A 16,634-nucleotide genomic window follows, 5' to 3' on the forward strand; every position below is an offset into this window, starting at 1 on the left:
CTCTCTCTCTCTCTCTCTCTCTCTCTCTCTCTCGCGCTCTCGCTCTCTCTCTCTCTCTCGCTCTCTCTCTCTCTCTCTCTCTCTCTCTCTCTCTCTCTCTCTCTCTCTCTCTCTCTCTCTCTCTCTCTCGCTCTCTCTCTCTCTCTCTCTCTCTCTCTCTCTCTCCCCAACCGGTCGAGGCAGATGGCCGCCCACCCTGAACCATGGTTCTGCTCGAGGTTTCTGCCTCTTAAAGGAAGTTTTTCCTTGCCTCTGTCTCCTAGTGCTGCTCTTGGTGGGAACTGTTGGGCTTCTGTAAATAACATCACAGAGTTCGGTCTAGACCTGCTCTTTATGAAAAGCGCTGTGAGATAACTGTTGTTGTGATTTGGCGCTATATAAATAAAATTGAATTGAATACTAGTAGTACTTACATATACATTTGAGTTGAATGTCTAATACTCCCAGTACTCTGATTACTACCTCTAATAAAACCTGAGTTCTTCTTCTTCTCTGGTTACTGGGAGGTCAGACGGAGTTAGCAGCTGTCTCCTGCAAGTTCAACCAGCGAGGTCAAAGGTCGCCACAAACACGTGTGTGTGTGTGTGTGTGTGTGTGTATATTAGGAGGCCTGATGCAGCGTCTCATCACCTCAGAGATCCTTCTTCTTCTGCTGTGAGAGCATGGAGCTGCAGAGGTGAGCTGGATATATTGATTATTGGTTATTGATCGTGCTGCAGGAGCTCTGAAACTCTGTGACCGTCTGATGTAATAAAACTAGTTACTGTTAAAAACTGCAGTGTTGTGTAAAAGTACACAGTGTACATCCTCTGAGGCAGTGATCCGACAGTAAGACTCGTCAGGTTTGATGTTTTGGGAGAATTGATTTGTGTTAGCCCACAGGAACGAAGACACAAATAGACATTTAGGTGTTTGTTTTACTGCCAAAGCTTAGCGTGAGAGACTGCCTCATTTGCATTTTTGAAGATAACATTTGTACAGAACCTGTAATCCAGAAAATAATAGTCTGCATGTGAGTACAGAACAGGGAAGTTTAATGTCAGTTAAAATCTTCTGCTCAGCAGCTCCTACAGACACTTTTACTCCCGACTCTATTCTGCAGGTTTGTTAAGTTTTCATTCACCGCCTGAACTACAGAACATTTTATTCCCAAATATGGGTCAAATAGTTTTTTATGGCTGCTGACAGAATTTTCTGATTCTGAAATGATCCTGAATCCCCAAAACATCTGAGTCTGTGTTGACAAAATAAAACCAAGTTTGAACCGGATTTAATCCAGTGTTCAGATTTCAGATCTTGAAATAGATGCAAATTAGCGCATGTTTCATTAGATCCTGGCTCATTTGCATATTTATGTGTGAGTAATGAACCAGCTTAAACAAACGGATCTGAAACTGTTTAAATATGGAATTAAACTCAGACATCACGCTGAGAACGTTCCCCGTACGGAACCCATGAAGCTGTCTGAACCTGGAGAACCTTTCAGAATAAGAGTCTCCCGGGTGTTCGGGGGGGGGCAGAAACAGATCCTGGTTTTAGTTTTTCTTTCTGTTGTCAGATCGGAGCCGATCAGATGGGAGGAGGAAGAGGAGGACGATGAAGAGGAGAAGAGGATGATGGTAAGAAGAATATTTCTGACGTCTGACATGTGATTGGTGGATAACAAAGTGACATCAGCAGCGTGTAAACGATGGTCCACCTATCAGCTGACGGTCTCAGTGCAGAGCTGCTTCTGTCTTTTTCTCCCTCGCAGCCTCGGAGTGGAAGAAACGCTGCACTTTCTGCGACCCGGTCATGAACAAGAAAGTAGAACAGAGGTTTCGGCTGTTTACTAAACTTTCTAGGCCACGTGACCCCCGCCGACCTCTGACCCCTCCATTTTGGGAAGTAATTGGCCAATAAAATGACACCAGAGAAGGTCATGTCCAACTCACGCAGGGAGCTGTAAACTGAGGCTTCCTCTTTACGCTGTCATAAAGTTTTGTAAGAGAGGTCAGAGGTCATCCCTTTATTTCTGGGTTTAAATAAAGCTTTATGACTCAAAGTCACAGAAGGGGAAGATCTGAAGCTTGTGAACAGAGTGTGTTCGTCCTTTAATCCAGACGCCAGGACGGTGTTCATGAAACTGAACACAAACGTTCGTCCCTCTCTCTTTATATAAACGTGTTTCTGCTAATACTTCCCGGGTACTTTCTGAAGTACTTCTCACCTTCTGAAAACACTACATCCATCAGCTGGGTGTTTGAAGGAGAAGCTGACCTGGGATCTGGGAACGTTTCTGTCCTTCTGGTGAATCTATGGGGACGTTTTTGTAGAAATGTAAAAGTCCAGGTTTCATTTGAACACTGGAGGGGGAGTGGGGCTCCTCCCCCTGAACACGTTGAGCATTAAAAAGTTCATTTCCTGCGTTCTGGTCAAACCTTCTGCATCAGTTTCTGGTGGAAATGTTTCTGTAAAGGAAACTGGAACAGAGTCTAACTCAGTGCTGCTCTCAGGTCTGTTTCTGCTGTAGATCAACGTCTTTAATATCTGCTGAGTCAGGATTCAGCCGTCCCTCCTCTTTGTGTCTCTGTTTGGGGAAGTGACATCTATAAATGTAACCGTGGCTCCTTTTCATCATAATGACAAATTGTTTTATTTAACTCTGTGATAAACTCCTGGACTTTAACAGCTCCTGTGTTTCAGCAGATTTTCTGCTCACGGTCAAAACCTCGTGCAGAATCTGTGTTCGCTGACAGCTGCAGAGAAAAGACAGAACATCACCGTCTGAAGACTGAACTGAAGCAGTCTGATGCCCCAAAATAAGGTTCAGAAAACATTCCCCCCCGCAGCTTCCACGCCGCGGTAGACCCTGACGCCAGCGGGGCCACATGACTGGCTCGGCTGTTAAAAAGCAGACAGCTGGTTTTCTAGCAGGAGGGGCGGGATCATTACAGTCGGACTGAGGGTTCTTAAAGAGGCGTGTGTCCTCGAAACGTCTCCGGTAGAGGACTGCAGGTCTCCACACCAACAGATCTGTTTCAGACTCGTCTTCCACCGACGCCGTCTCAAGTGACATCACTTTTTTTTGTCAGACGTCCCACAGCTCCCTCTGTGACACTGAAGGCGTCGGACTACTTTAAAACATGCGGAGGGGACACCTGGAGACAGCCATGGTACTGAGACAGAGACAAACGGACATCTGTTGACCTCAGGCATGCAAACTCCTCACCTTTTCAGCGAAATTAGCCGTTTTGAAACCAAAATGGCTCACCGGCGTGATTTTTGCAGATCAGAAGAGAAAACCTTTGGGAGGGGGGTCGATGCTAAGACGGCAGTCAGGCCGACCCCTGCCCCACACCTGGCTGTGCCTAACCGATCGTCTCCCCTAATGCCCCCGACAGCCAATCAGAGGCAGCGCAGGGCGGGACTATTTTCCAGTCCACCACGCTGCAGAGTCTGACAGGTGAGGACGGTAAAAGACTGCCGAACACGCTCAGCGTCAGCTGTCCTGTCAGGTCACGCTGAGTTCAGAGCTTTGCTGTTAGTACTGTTGGCTGAGCGAAGCGTTCAGAGCAGCAGCTTGGATGCAACGTGTGGGGGACACGGGGGACACTGGGGACACGTCCCCGTCACGTCTTGAAAGCGTTTGTTGATAAATGCTTTGGTCGGTTCATTTCATGTTTTCAAAGTGCTGTGAGAAAGGTTTATGTGCACTGATGTGTTTTTTTTAAGTAAGAATAAACAAGCTGCTGAGTATAAAATGAGGTCAGGAACTTTAACAACTTTAACAACCGTTTCTTTTTGCCAAGTTTCCCGTCCTCTTCCTGTGAACACGCCGAAAGAGCGATGTTACAGGAGGAAGGTCCGGTCTTCTTTACCCCTGAGCAGTCTGCATGCCTGTGACCTGGAACCTTCCTGAAAGACCTGAACCCGCTCCGGTCTGAACCAGTCTCGCTAACAAAGAGTTTTATAATCACATAATGACACTTGTGTCTCTGTGCGTCTCCAGCAGAGGGAGGACGGAGGCTACGAGGCGTCTGTCTCTCAGGAGAAGCAGGACTCTGGCGGTCCAATCAGCCTCAAGGTAGGAGGAAACAAACATCAGCTGATCCTCTGCTGATCAGTCTGACGGGACGTCGGGGAAAAAGCGACGCCAGAGGTCTGACCAAGAGTCTGAGACCAGCTGGGACTGTGCTGACTACAGCTTCTGCTTTTGTTTCCACTGTCTGTCTGTCCTCCTGCAGACGGACACGTCGGGCCGTCTCCTCTTGGAGACTCCTGCTGACCTTCAGAACCTCCTGCTGCTGAGGAAGACCAAGAGGGATCAGAAAGCTGCTGTGAGGAGACCTGCAGCCCCCCCTGCTGCGCAGTCCGTGGTAAGACACGTCCTCCCCTGGACAGGTAACCAGGTGATCGCACAGTGACGTCTTCAGCGTCACCTGCAGAGTCAGAAGTCAGACTGATTACAGACCAGTACATTTCATCGCTGACCGTTTCATAACCAGAAAGAAGCTGTTCATGACTTGGTGATCATGTGATCACGTGACGGGCGACTGTTTGTGTCTCGCAGCCTTACTACGTGGACGAGGAGGATTTCTTTAAGGCCTGTGATCAGAAGCAGCTGCTGGTGATGGACAGATACCTGTCCACAGGTGGAGACGTCAACGCCTGCGACGCTGTGAGTCCTCCACCCTCGGCTGCGGCCCAACAGCAGAGGGCGGTAAAGTGCCACGCTAGAACAACCAGATTATTGATCATGTGGTAGGAGTTGAATTGAAGAAGATCCTGAACCTGCTTCACAGCTCAGGATCAAAGGAAAAGACAAGAACAGGGAATTAAAAACGATTTTTAACACCTGAACGGCCAAACGGGTCGAGAGTAAATGAACGTTTCACTTTCTGAGGTGTACCGGACCTGAAGGTGATGTAAGTCACATGACGGGTTAACGCCGCCGTTGGGTTTGTAAGTCATTTGACGTAGCGTTATTTTGACTTTCACATGACTCGAACCCTGATCCTGATCCTGACCCATGTGTCCACCGCGTTATGTGGACTTTCTCTTTACGTCACATGACTTTATTTGCACCCGTCGTACTTTCTTCGGCCTCCAGAGGGCTGAATTATCTTTCTCTGAAAGACAGAACCTAAGAACATCACTTCCTGTTTGTTTGCTTTGGGGGTGTTTCCAGAATCCTTAAAGACTCTGAAACATCGGATCAATAAATATTCCGTCTGCTGCAACATAAATTTCTAACAAGTTGTGACCCCAAACAAAGATGGCCGCCAGCTGGCTACCTGGACAGGAAACGGGAGAAACGTCTTTTTATGTTGCAGCATGACGTTTCTTCATGTCGCTGGTTCAGAGGCGGTCTGGACCAGCTGATGTCTGTGCTGCTGTCTGTGTTCAGTTTGAGCGTACAGGTCTGCACAGAGCGTGCTCACAAGGTCACGCAGAGGTCGTCACCAAACTATTGGAGGCCGGCGCCGACGTCCACAGCAAAGACAAGGTACGACGTTTATCATGTTATTTTAAAGCCTGCACAAATGGAATCTGAATTTAAAGTCTATAGTATGCTAAATTGTATTTCAGATCAAATTTAACAGTTTGAAATTCAATTTAAATCTCATTGCTTTCACATATTGGCTTTCGGTTCAGATTCAGTCCAGAATTCAGTTTTCAAATTGAGTTTCTCACTCAGAGGCACTCATAAGGGGGACTCTGGAAGAACCGTTCAAAGGACCACAAGGCTTTCTGGGTTTATACCAGGTCTCTGGCTCCAGTGTTAGAACCAGTTTTAATCTCAGTTTTAATCTGGAGTTAGAACCAGTTTTAATGTCAGTTTTAATCTGGAGTTAGAACCAGTTTTAATCTGGAGTTAGAACCAGTTTTAATCCCAGTTTTAATCTGGTGTTAGAACCAGTTTTAATCTGGAGTTAGAACCAGTTTTAATCCCAGTTTTAATCTGGTGTTAGAACCAGTTTTAATCTGGAGTTAGAACCAGTTTTAATCCCAGTTTTAATCTGGTGTTAGAACCAGTTTTAATCTGGAGTTAGAACCAGTTTTAATCCCAGTTTTAATCTGGTGTTAGAACCAGTTTTAATCTGGAGTTAGAACCAGTTTTAATCCCAGTTTTAATCTGGTGTTAGAACCAGTTTTAATCTGGAGTTAGAACCAGTTTTAATCCCAGTTTTAATCTGGTGTTAGAACCAGTTTTAATCTGGAGTTAGAACCAGTTTTAATCCCAGTTTTAATCTGGAGTTAGAACCAGTTTTAATCCCAGTTTTAATCTGGTGTTAGAACCAGTTTTAATCTGGAGTTAGAACCAGTTTTAATCCCAGTTTTAATCTGGAGTTAGAACCAGTTGTAATCCCAGTTTTAATCTGGAGTTAGAACCAGTTGTAATCCCAGTTTTAATCTGGAGTTAGAACCAGTTGTAATCCCAGTTTTAATCTGGAGTTAGAACCAGTTTTAATCCCAGTTTTAATCTGGAGTTAGAACCAGTTTTAATCCCAGTTTTAATCTGGTGTTAGAACCAGTTTTAATCTGGTGTTAGAACCAGTTTTAATCCCAGTTTTAATCTGGAGTTAGAACCAGTTTTAATCTCAGTTTTAATCTGGTGTTAGAACCAGTTTTAATCCCAGTTTTAATCTGGTGTTAGAACCAGTTTTAATCCCAGTTTTAATCTGGAGTTAGAACCAAGTGCTCACTAACACAGATTTTGACAGATTTGTGAACAACATTTGAGAGAAATAGGTCTTTTGTGCACACACACAAAAAAGTCTTAGATCTTTGAGTTCAGCTCATGATGAACGGGGCAACAACATCTATCTATATATCTCGTTTCTAATGTTCTGGTTCTGTTCAGCTGTGGTCCACTTGTGTCCACACCGCTTGTCGAGGAGGACATCTGTCTGTCCTCCAACTGCTGTTGAACCACGGAGCGGACATTACTGCAAGAGACAAGGTAATACCACAGACAGTAATACTACTACTATCAAATAAAATAATTGTAACGATGTAATAAGAACTTACGCTACGTTTTTTAAATCCCCGCTGAAATAACATTACAAGATTGTTTTTTGAATAAATCACAAGACAATACACGTCTGAAAATGTAAATCACAAACCAGCGTATCAGCAAAGACATTAAAAATATATATATATATATATATATAATATAAACCTGCGGGAGGACAGTGAGACTAAAATACTGTGTGTGTCAGCTGGACAGCACTCCTCTTCAGGTCTCTGTGAGGACCGGACACCTGGACTGTGTTGAACACCTGATCTCCTGCGGAGCTGAAGTCAACACGCAGGACAGGGTGTGTGTAAATAAAATCTGTTAAACTATGATATTATTTCCATTTGCCAAATGTTTCCGTTGGGAGGATTCTACCTGTTTAACTGATGTAATGAACACCTTGGGGCCTCTGGGTAGTTTTGACAGTACACAAGTATTTGAAGTACAGTAAATCTGGTTGGTGTCTGGGCCCCTGCTTTAGGTAGCTTACCAGGGGGGCCCTTCTCATATCTGCATTATTTCTCTTGTGTTTTATGGATGACAGAGGCAGCCTCAATGAAGTGTTGAAACAGATCTGAGATCAGGCCACAGATCAGTCATCAGGTCACAGACCACAGCTGTGTTCTTACTGAGGACAAAGAGGCCGGAGGGGGGTCCGCTCGGACAGGCGCCGGGCGGCCCGCTCGGACAGGCGCCGGGCGGCCCGCTCGGACAGGCGCCGGGCGGCGTTTCATCAATAACCTGTCAGATCAATAAGCGCTGTGTGTGTGTTGCAGGAGGGAGACTCTCCGCTGCACGACGCTGTTGGACTCAACAGATTTAAAATCATCCAGCTGCTGCTGAAGCACGGAGCCGACACACACGTCACCAACCAGGTAACACTGACCACAGGGGCCTCTAGGGGCCCTGAAAGCTCCGGTCTCTGTGTTTACGTTGTGATTAATCAGTACACACGAGACATCTGAGAGAAGCGGTTCGGCCGGAGGGCCACACGATGGCGCTGTTTCAACAGGAGAACATGTTGAAGTGAAAAGAAGAAGCCACTCTTAGCAGAATACCAAGAGTAACAAGAACTGCTTCGCTCTCAGCAGCTGTTCTTAATTCTCTCTGTGTGGTAAAACCCGTTCTAACATTTGGGAACGTTAACAAAAGGTCCTGTGAACGGAGACCGCCCCCCCCCCCCACATTTCCAAATGATAAAACAGCACAAGGAAGAGGAAGCAGAATGGCGCCCGGTCTACAGGTCGGCGGGGAGGCCGGCACCTGACGCTCCGCGTGTCGGCAGAGGGCCGAGCAGATATTCAAATAATAAATCGCCACAATCTAGAGCTACGTTTCCGTCTGGCTCTGAAACATTATTCCTCAAATCGAACCTCAGCTGGTCAACATGTTCATCTCAGGACCAGGGGCCGTACTGAGACGGGCCCCTGGTCCTGCTCCGGTCCGACAGTGAATACAGGCCGGCCTCCTTCCCCCCTCCCTGTCCCCCCTCTCTGTCTCTCTCCCTCCCTCCCCCCATCTCCCCCCTCTCTCTCTCTCCCTCCCCCTCTCCCTCCCCCCTCTCTGTCTCTCTCCCTCCCTCCCCCCATCTCCCCCTCTCTCTCTCTCCCTCCCCCCCTCCCCCCCCCCCTCTCTCTCTCTCTCCCTCTCTCTCTCCCTCCCCCCATCTCCCCCCTCTCTCTCTCTCCCTCCCCCTCTCCCTCCCCCCCTCTCTCTCTCTCTCCCTCTCTCTCTCCCTCCCTCCCCCCATCTCCCCCCTCTCTCTCGGTCTGACGACGGTGTGATGACCTGATGATGATGACGTGATGATGATGACCTGATGATGATGACGTGATGATGATGTGATGATGACTGTGTGATGATGACCTGATGATGAGAACGTGATGATGACGTGATGATGATGACCTGGTGATGATGACTGTGTGATGATGTGATGATGATGACGTGATGATGACCGTGTGATGGCGTGATGATGACCGTGTGATGATGTGATGATGATGACGTGATGATGACCGTGTGATGACGTGATGATGACCGTGTGATGACGTGATGATGATGACCGTGTGATGACGTGATGATGATGACGTGATGATGACCGTGTGATGACGTGATGATGACCGTGTGATGACGTGATGATGATGACCGTGTGATGACGTGATGATGATGACGTGATGGTGATGACATGATGATGACCGTGTGATGACGTGATGATGATGACGTGATGATGACCGTGTGATGACGTGATGATGACCGTGTGATGATGACCGTGTGATGACGTGATGATGACCGTGTGATGATGTGATGATGATGACCGTGTGATGATGACCGTGTGATGATGTGATGATGATGACCGTGTGATGATGACCGTGTGATGACGTGATGATGATGACCGTGTGATGATGACCGTGTGATGACGTGATGATGACCGTGTGATGACGTGATGATGACCGTGTGATGATGACCGTGTGATGACGTGATGATGACCGTGTGATGATGTGATGATGATGACCGTGTGATGATGACCGTGTGATGACGTGATGATGATGACGTGATGGTGATGACGTGATGATGACCGTGTGATGACGTGATGATGACCGTGTGATGACGTGATGGTGATGACGTGATGATGACCGTGTGATGACGTGATGGTGATGACGTGATGATGACCGTGTGATGACGTGATGATGATGACGTGATGGTGACCGTGTGATGACGTGATGATGACGTGATGATGATGACGTGATGATGACCGTGTGATGACGTGATGATGACGTGATGATGATGACGTGATGATGACCGTGTGATGACGTGATGATGACGATGATGATGACGTGATGATGACCGTGTGATGACGTGATGATGACGTGATGATGATGACCTGGTGATGATGACTGTGTGATGATGTGATGATGATGACGTGATGATGACCGTGTGATGGCGTGATGATGACCGTGTGATGATGTGATGATGATGACGTGATGATGACCGTGTGATGGCGTGATGATGATGACGTGATGATGACCGTGTGATGGCGTGATGATGACCGTGTGATGATGTGATGATGATGACGTGATGATGACCGTGTGATGACGTGATGATGACCGTGTGATGATGACCGTGTGATGACGTGATGGTGATGACGTGATGATGACCGTGTGATGACGTGATGGTGATGACGTGATGATGACCGTGTGATGACGTGATGATGATGACGTGATGATGACCGTGTGATGACGTGATGGTGATGACGTGATGATGACCGTGTGATGACGTGATGATGATGACGTGATGATGACCGTGTGATGACGTGATGATGATGACGTGATGGTGATGACATGATGATGACCGTGTGATGACGTGATGATGATGACGTGATGGTGATGACATGATGATGACCGTGTGATGACGTGATGGTGATGACGTGATGATGACCGTGTGATGACGTGATGGTGATGACGTGATGGTGATGACATGATGATGACCGTGTGATGACGTGATGATGATGACGTGATGGTGATGACATGATGATGACCGTGTGATGACGTGATGATGATGACGTGATGGTGATGACGTGATGATGATGACGTGATGGTGATGACGTGATGATGACGTGATGATGACATGATGATGACATGATGATGACCGTGTGATGACGTGATGGTGATGACGTGATGATGACTGTGTGATGACGTGATGATGATGACGTGATGGTGACCGTGTGATGACGTGATGGTGATGACGTGATGATGACCGTGTGATGACGTGATGATGATGACGTGATGATGACCGTGTGATGATGTGATGATGACCGTGTGATGACGTGATGGTGATGACGTGATGATGACTGTGTGATGACGTGATGGTGATGACGTGATGATGACTGTGTGATGACGTGATGGTGATGACATGATGATGACCGTGTGATGACGTGATGGTGATGACGTGATGATGACCGTGTGATGACGTGATGATGATGACGTGATGGTGACCGTGTGATGACGTGATGGTGATGACGTGATGATGATGACGTGATGATGACCGTGTGATGACGTGATGGTGATGACGTGATGATGACCGTGTGATGACGTGATGGTGATGATGTGATGATGACCGTGTGATGACGTGATGATGATGACGTGATGATGACCGTGTGATGACGTGATGGTGATGACGTGATGATGACCGTGTGATGACGTGATGATGATGACGTGATGGTGATGACATGATGATGACCGTGTGATGACGTGATGATGATGACGTGATGATGACCGTGTGATGACGTGATGGTGATGACGTGATGGTGATGACGTGATGATGACCGTGTGATGACGTGATGGTGATGACGTGATGGTGATGACGTGATGGTGATGACGTGATGATGACCGTGTGATGACGTGATGGTGATGACGTGATGATGACTGTGTGATGACGTGATGGTGATGACGTGATGATGACCGTGTGATGACGTGATGGTGATGATGTGATGATGACCGTGTGATGACGTGATGATGATGACGTGATGATGACCGTGTGATGACGTGATGGTGATGACGTGATGATGACCGTGTGATGACGTGATGATGATGACGTGATGGTGATGACGTGATGATGACCGTGTGATGACGTGATGGTGATGACGTGATGATGACCGTGTGATGACGTGATGGTGATGACGTGATGGTGATGACGTGATGATGACCGTGTGATGACGTGATGGTGATGACGTGATGGTGATGACGTGATGGTGATGACGTGATGATGACCGTGTGATGACGTGATGGTGATGACGTGATGATGACTGTGTGATGACGTGATGATGACCGTGTGATGACGTGATGATGGCGTGATGATGATGACCGTGTGATGACGTGATGGTGATGACGTGATGATGACTGTGTGATGATGTGATGATGACGTGATGATGATGACGTGATGATGACCGTGTGATGACGTGATGGTGATGACGTGATGATGACCGTGTGATGACGTGATGATGATGACGTGATGGTGATGACATGATGATGACCGTGTGATGACGTGATGGTGATGACGTGATGATGACTGTGTGATGACGTGATGGTGATGACATGATGATGACCGTGTGATGACGTGATGGTGATGACGTGATGATGACCGTGTGATGACGTGATGATGATGACGTGATGGTGACCGTGTGATGACGTGATGGTGATGACGTGATGATGATGACGTGATGATGACCGTGTGATGACGTGATGGTGATGACGTGATGATGACTGTGTGATGACGTGATGGTGATGACATGATGATGACCGTGTGATGACGTGATGGTGATGACGTGATGATGACCGTGTGATGACGTGATGATGATGACGTGATGGTGACCGTGTGATGACGTGATGGTGATGACGTGATGATGATGACGTGATGATGACCGTGTGATGACGTGATGGTGATGACGTGATGATGACCGTGTGATGACGTGATGGTGATGACGTGATGGTGATGACGTGATGGTGATGACGTGATGATGACCGTGTGATGACGTGATGGTGATGACGTGATGATGACTGTGTGATGACGTGATGGTGATGACGTGATGATGATGACGTGATGATGACCGTGTGATGACGTGATGATGGCGTGATGATGATGACCGTGTGATGACGTGATGGTGATGACGTGATGATGACCGTGTGATGATGTGATGATGACCGTGTGATGACGTGATGATGGCGTGATGATGATGACCGTGTGATGACGTGATGGTGATGACGTGATGATGACCGTGTGATGATGTGATGATGACCGTGTGATGATGATGACGTGATGATGATGACGTGATGATGACCGTGTGATGATGTGATGATGATGACGTGATGATGACCGTGTGATGACGTGATGATGACCGTGTGATGACGTGATGATGACCGTGTGATGACGTGATGACTCTCAGCGACGCTGCCGTCTGTCTCTGACTGATCTGTCTCTGTCAGGATGGACGCTGTCCTCTGGACGGGGTGTTGGACTGGCAGAATGAAACAAAGACTCTACTCATCGAAGAGAACGACAGGAAGTGATGTCACAGACGGCGTTACAGATTGGCGCTTCGCCGCTCGCCACTTCGAGGCTTCTGATGATGAAGACACTTGAACTTGACTCCTGAAACATCTGAGCAGCTGAAAGTGATGAAATCTGTCTTCTGTCCTCGATCAGCCTGCATGTTGTGATTTCTTTCATTCATTAAAATCAGGTTCGAATAAGACAAATGTCACTATCTTGAACCAGGAGGTAGCCCCGCCCTAAAGCCTCCCCTGCTTCCTGGTCTCTGTTCCTCTAAATGGGACCATCATTTACTAAATGAACATCATGCTGTGTTGAAGAAGACTTGAAACTAGCGACCAGAAACTCATCAGGAAAGTGTTTACTGAGGGAATAAATCAGCTGACAAGCAGAAACATTTTCTCAGACTTCTTTCCAGGCAGCACTTCATTAACCCCCGAAGGGACGTTGCAACGGTTCACTTACAATATATTGTTAAAAAATCCAGCTGCAGCTGATGCCAGTCAGGCACGAGGAAGGTCCAATCAGATGTATATTCAGACAAACTACAAACGATGAATAGACCAAACAAGGCTTACAGGGTGCAGAGATGTCTGCTGCCCTGCAGGGGGCACTGTTGACTTCCAGTCCTTTTTACTGCTGAAGCAGCATCCGTCTGTCCATATTCACACAGAAGACTTGGTTGATCTCAAAAGTGAAGCCTATAACAAACTGTTGGTATTTTACTTCTTTTTATTTGGTTTAATGTCCTTCCCCTTTTCCTGGCCTGATGATGCTGAGTGTGAGCAGCAGGGGGCGCTGCAGGCTGCAGCTCAGGATCCTTTCAGTTACACAACAGTCAGGTCTTTATGTAACCCCGTCTGTCTGCATCAGCAGCGTGAGATGAGCCTGGTGAATAAAGTGTCAGAGCGCTACGAAGCCCCCGATTCTTTCTGCTGATCAATGATGTCACATGTGAGATTTGACTGCAGCGACACCAGAGGAACAGAGCAGTAACGTGCGTGTGGGCTCAGGTCACTTCCTGTTACATAACGGTGTAATCTGTGACTGGAAAGAGTCTGACCTGGACGCCTGTCAGCCGAAGGCTTAGTGATTTATGACACTCGGCGTCTGAACGGGACGTCCAGCAGGATCCGTCCACACAGCTGCTGACACAACTTTTTAACACGTAGCACTTGTGTGCAGACTCTCGAAGTCTAAATTATTAAAATCTAAATCTCATTACAATAAAGTTTACAGAATCCGTTCACAGCCACAGCGACTCAGAGGCAGTCTGAGAGAGGCGTTTACTTACGTGATGTAATGACTCATGGAAATGTTCATGATCACATCTGAGCATTTCCTGTACAGCGTTTGAAGGTGAGCTGAGGCTTCTGATTGGTTCTCCACCCGTCTGCCAGTCAAACAGCTGGAACCATTACATGTAGTAAGTTTCATTACTTTGATAAACTAATTAGATTTTAAAGACCTGTTCTGTTTAGAGAGTGACCAACACTGCTGCCACCACAAACCTTTATCCACTCTGCTTTTTCAGTAAAGTCACGACATTAAAGATGGCTGTTGGGGTCGTATGGATGAACACCTGTAGACACTACTCAGGGCAGAACAGGAAGTACTTGTATTTACAGTATTTGTTCTCCTTGGTCTCTGTGAACGAGTTATTAATGTTCCACGGGTTCAGACTTTTGCCGCTGTCTCAGTTGTGACGGTATGAAGTGTATTGGCGTCTGACGAACTGGACCCGCCCACCCCATGATGGAGACATTACGGTGGTTAAACGTGTTCTGCTCGTTTGCGTTCTCTCTGCGAGCGCCGGAGTAACTCTGCTTCCTGGTCTCCTCGTGCGTTCAGAGAAGATTCAGTCGGCTGGACGTTAATGTGAGAGATAAAGAGAAGAATGTTAATCATGTCCGTCTCTGCCGCTCTGTCAGCTCTGATCAGCTCTGCTGCTGAAACTCACTGAGAAGCTCAACGCTGCACAGAACCTTCACCCCAATATTACACACTCATTACAAATGCATCTATACACAGTATCTCACAAAGTGAGTCCTCCCCTCACATGTCTGTAAATATCTGATTCCATCTTTTCATGTGACAACACTGAAGAAATGAATGTAGTGAGCGTGCAGCTTGTGTAACAGTGTAAATCTGCTGTCCCCTCAAAATAACATCACACAGCTGTTAATGTCTCAAACGCTGGCAGCTAAAGTGAGTTTTCTGATGTGTTAAAGAAAAACAAAAGAGCTTTAAACACTATAAACATTAGACTTTTATTCTGAAAGGACACACACAAAAGGAACAGTCATTCACTTCGTGCTTACATCACTTCCTGCTTCAGCAGGACGCCATGACATCATCTTTACATTACACTTTACCATACAGCCTTACAGTAAAAAATGCTACTGCTAGCAGACAGCTAGCTCGCTGGCTAGGCAATTTAAATGCCATTTATCATATCCATTAAGTTAGCACAAGCTAATGCTGACTGGTGGCTAGCTACAATGTTGCGTTCAGGTCATGTCAGAATGAAGTCAGCAGGAAGTGCAATTCATCGGGTGGCCACGGTAAGTGGCTGACCTTACAGCAGAAACATGTTTAGAGTGTAAAGATCAGTTTTTCCTTCGTGACAACAGGTTTTATAACTAATTTAAATTATATTAAGCCTTATTGGGGCGTAGCCTCTTTGAGTGACAGGTGGGTTGCCAGCGCTGCTCCCCCCCCCCCCCCCCCCATCATCACCACAAGGCACCAGGTGTGTTTTCAGGTCTACAGCTGGTATTTACAATAAATCTGACGTGACCTGAAGGCAGCACGAGGCCTCCAGCAGCCGCTCATCAAACAGCTCAGTTCTGACACAGAAAACAATGCTGCAGGTCGACGACATGAACTCCCAGTTTCACTTTCCGTTTCCCTTCAGCCACTTCCTGTCACATGCCCCCCCCCCCCCCCCCACACACACACACACACACACACACACACACACAGGGTAAGAGCACTGGAAGTGAAGGCTTTTATGGCTACATGAGCTAACAGGAAGTGCAGGTTTACCTCTCCGTAACCAGGACAACAGGAGGAGACTAAAATCCTGGATCTCATTAAGTACCCGTTACCAGGGGAACACAAATACCTCTTCAGCAGATTCGTTAGCCACATGCTAACTAGAGTCTTTCAGGCCACCAGGACGAAAAACAAAGAACCTTTCAGACTTCTCTTACAGTCGTCTTCATGATGCATTCATGGTTCAGGAAATGGTAAGAGCAGGGACAACGTGGCGTCACTGTGTAAGCTGAAGGGACCCCCAGAACCCAAACACTGGACCAATAAAGTTCTGGTATTTTTTCTGATAGTCGCGTGTACTCTGGCTGGATTCTGGCTGATGCTAACTCCATTAAAACAGCACAAGTCTCCGACAGCTGTCCAAATAACCTTCAGAAACTCATCTGAGTGTAACTGGACACAGAAGTTAGCTCCTTAGCTTAGATTAGCTACTGTAGCTAACTGCAAATCTACTTCCTGGACAACCTGCCAAACCAGCTGCCTTCAAGATGTTCAAGATCTGCGTTCACCTGCGCTGGAGCGAAATCCGCTT

At 47.0% G+C, this 16,634-nt stretch overlaps 1 protein-coding gene across 1 annotated transcript; it reads left to right on the forward strand.

Annotated features, from left to right (window-relative positions):
- Nucleotides 1-662: 662 nt before the first annotated feature.
- Nucleotides 663-13,062, forward strand: LOC119916561 (ankyrin repeat domain-containing protein 1-like). Its single transcript, XM_038736594.1, has 10 exons — nt 663-676; nt 1,559-1,619; nt 3,992-4,066; nt 4,227-4,358; nt 4,553-4,660; nt 5,390-5,488; nt 6,848-6,946; nt 7,206-7,304; nt 7,780-7,878; nt 12,979-13,062. Exons 1-10 carry the CDS (start codon nt 663-665, stop codon nt 13,060-13,062), a joined length of 870 nt encoding a protein of 289 aa, XP_038592522.1.
- The last annotated feature ends 3,572 nt before the right edge of the window (nt 13,063-16,634 follow it).

Source organism: Micropterus salmoides, unplaced genomic scaffold, assembly GCF_014851395.1.
Source record: "Micropterus salmoides isolate LMB-PRFRI ecotype aquatic unplaced genomic scaffold, ASM1485139v1 Ms_hic_scaffold_21, whole genome shotgun sequence".
Taxonomy (NCBI): domain Eukaryota; kingdom Metazoa; phylum Chordata; class Actinopteri; order Centrarchiformes; family Centrarchidae; genus Micropterus; species Micropterus salmoides.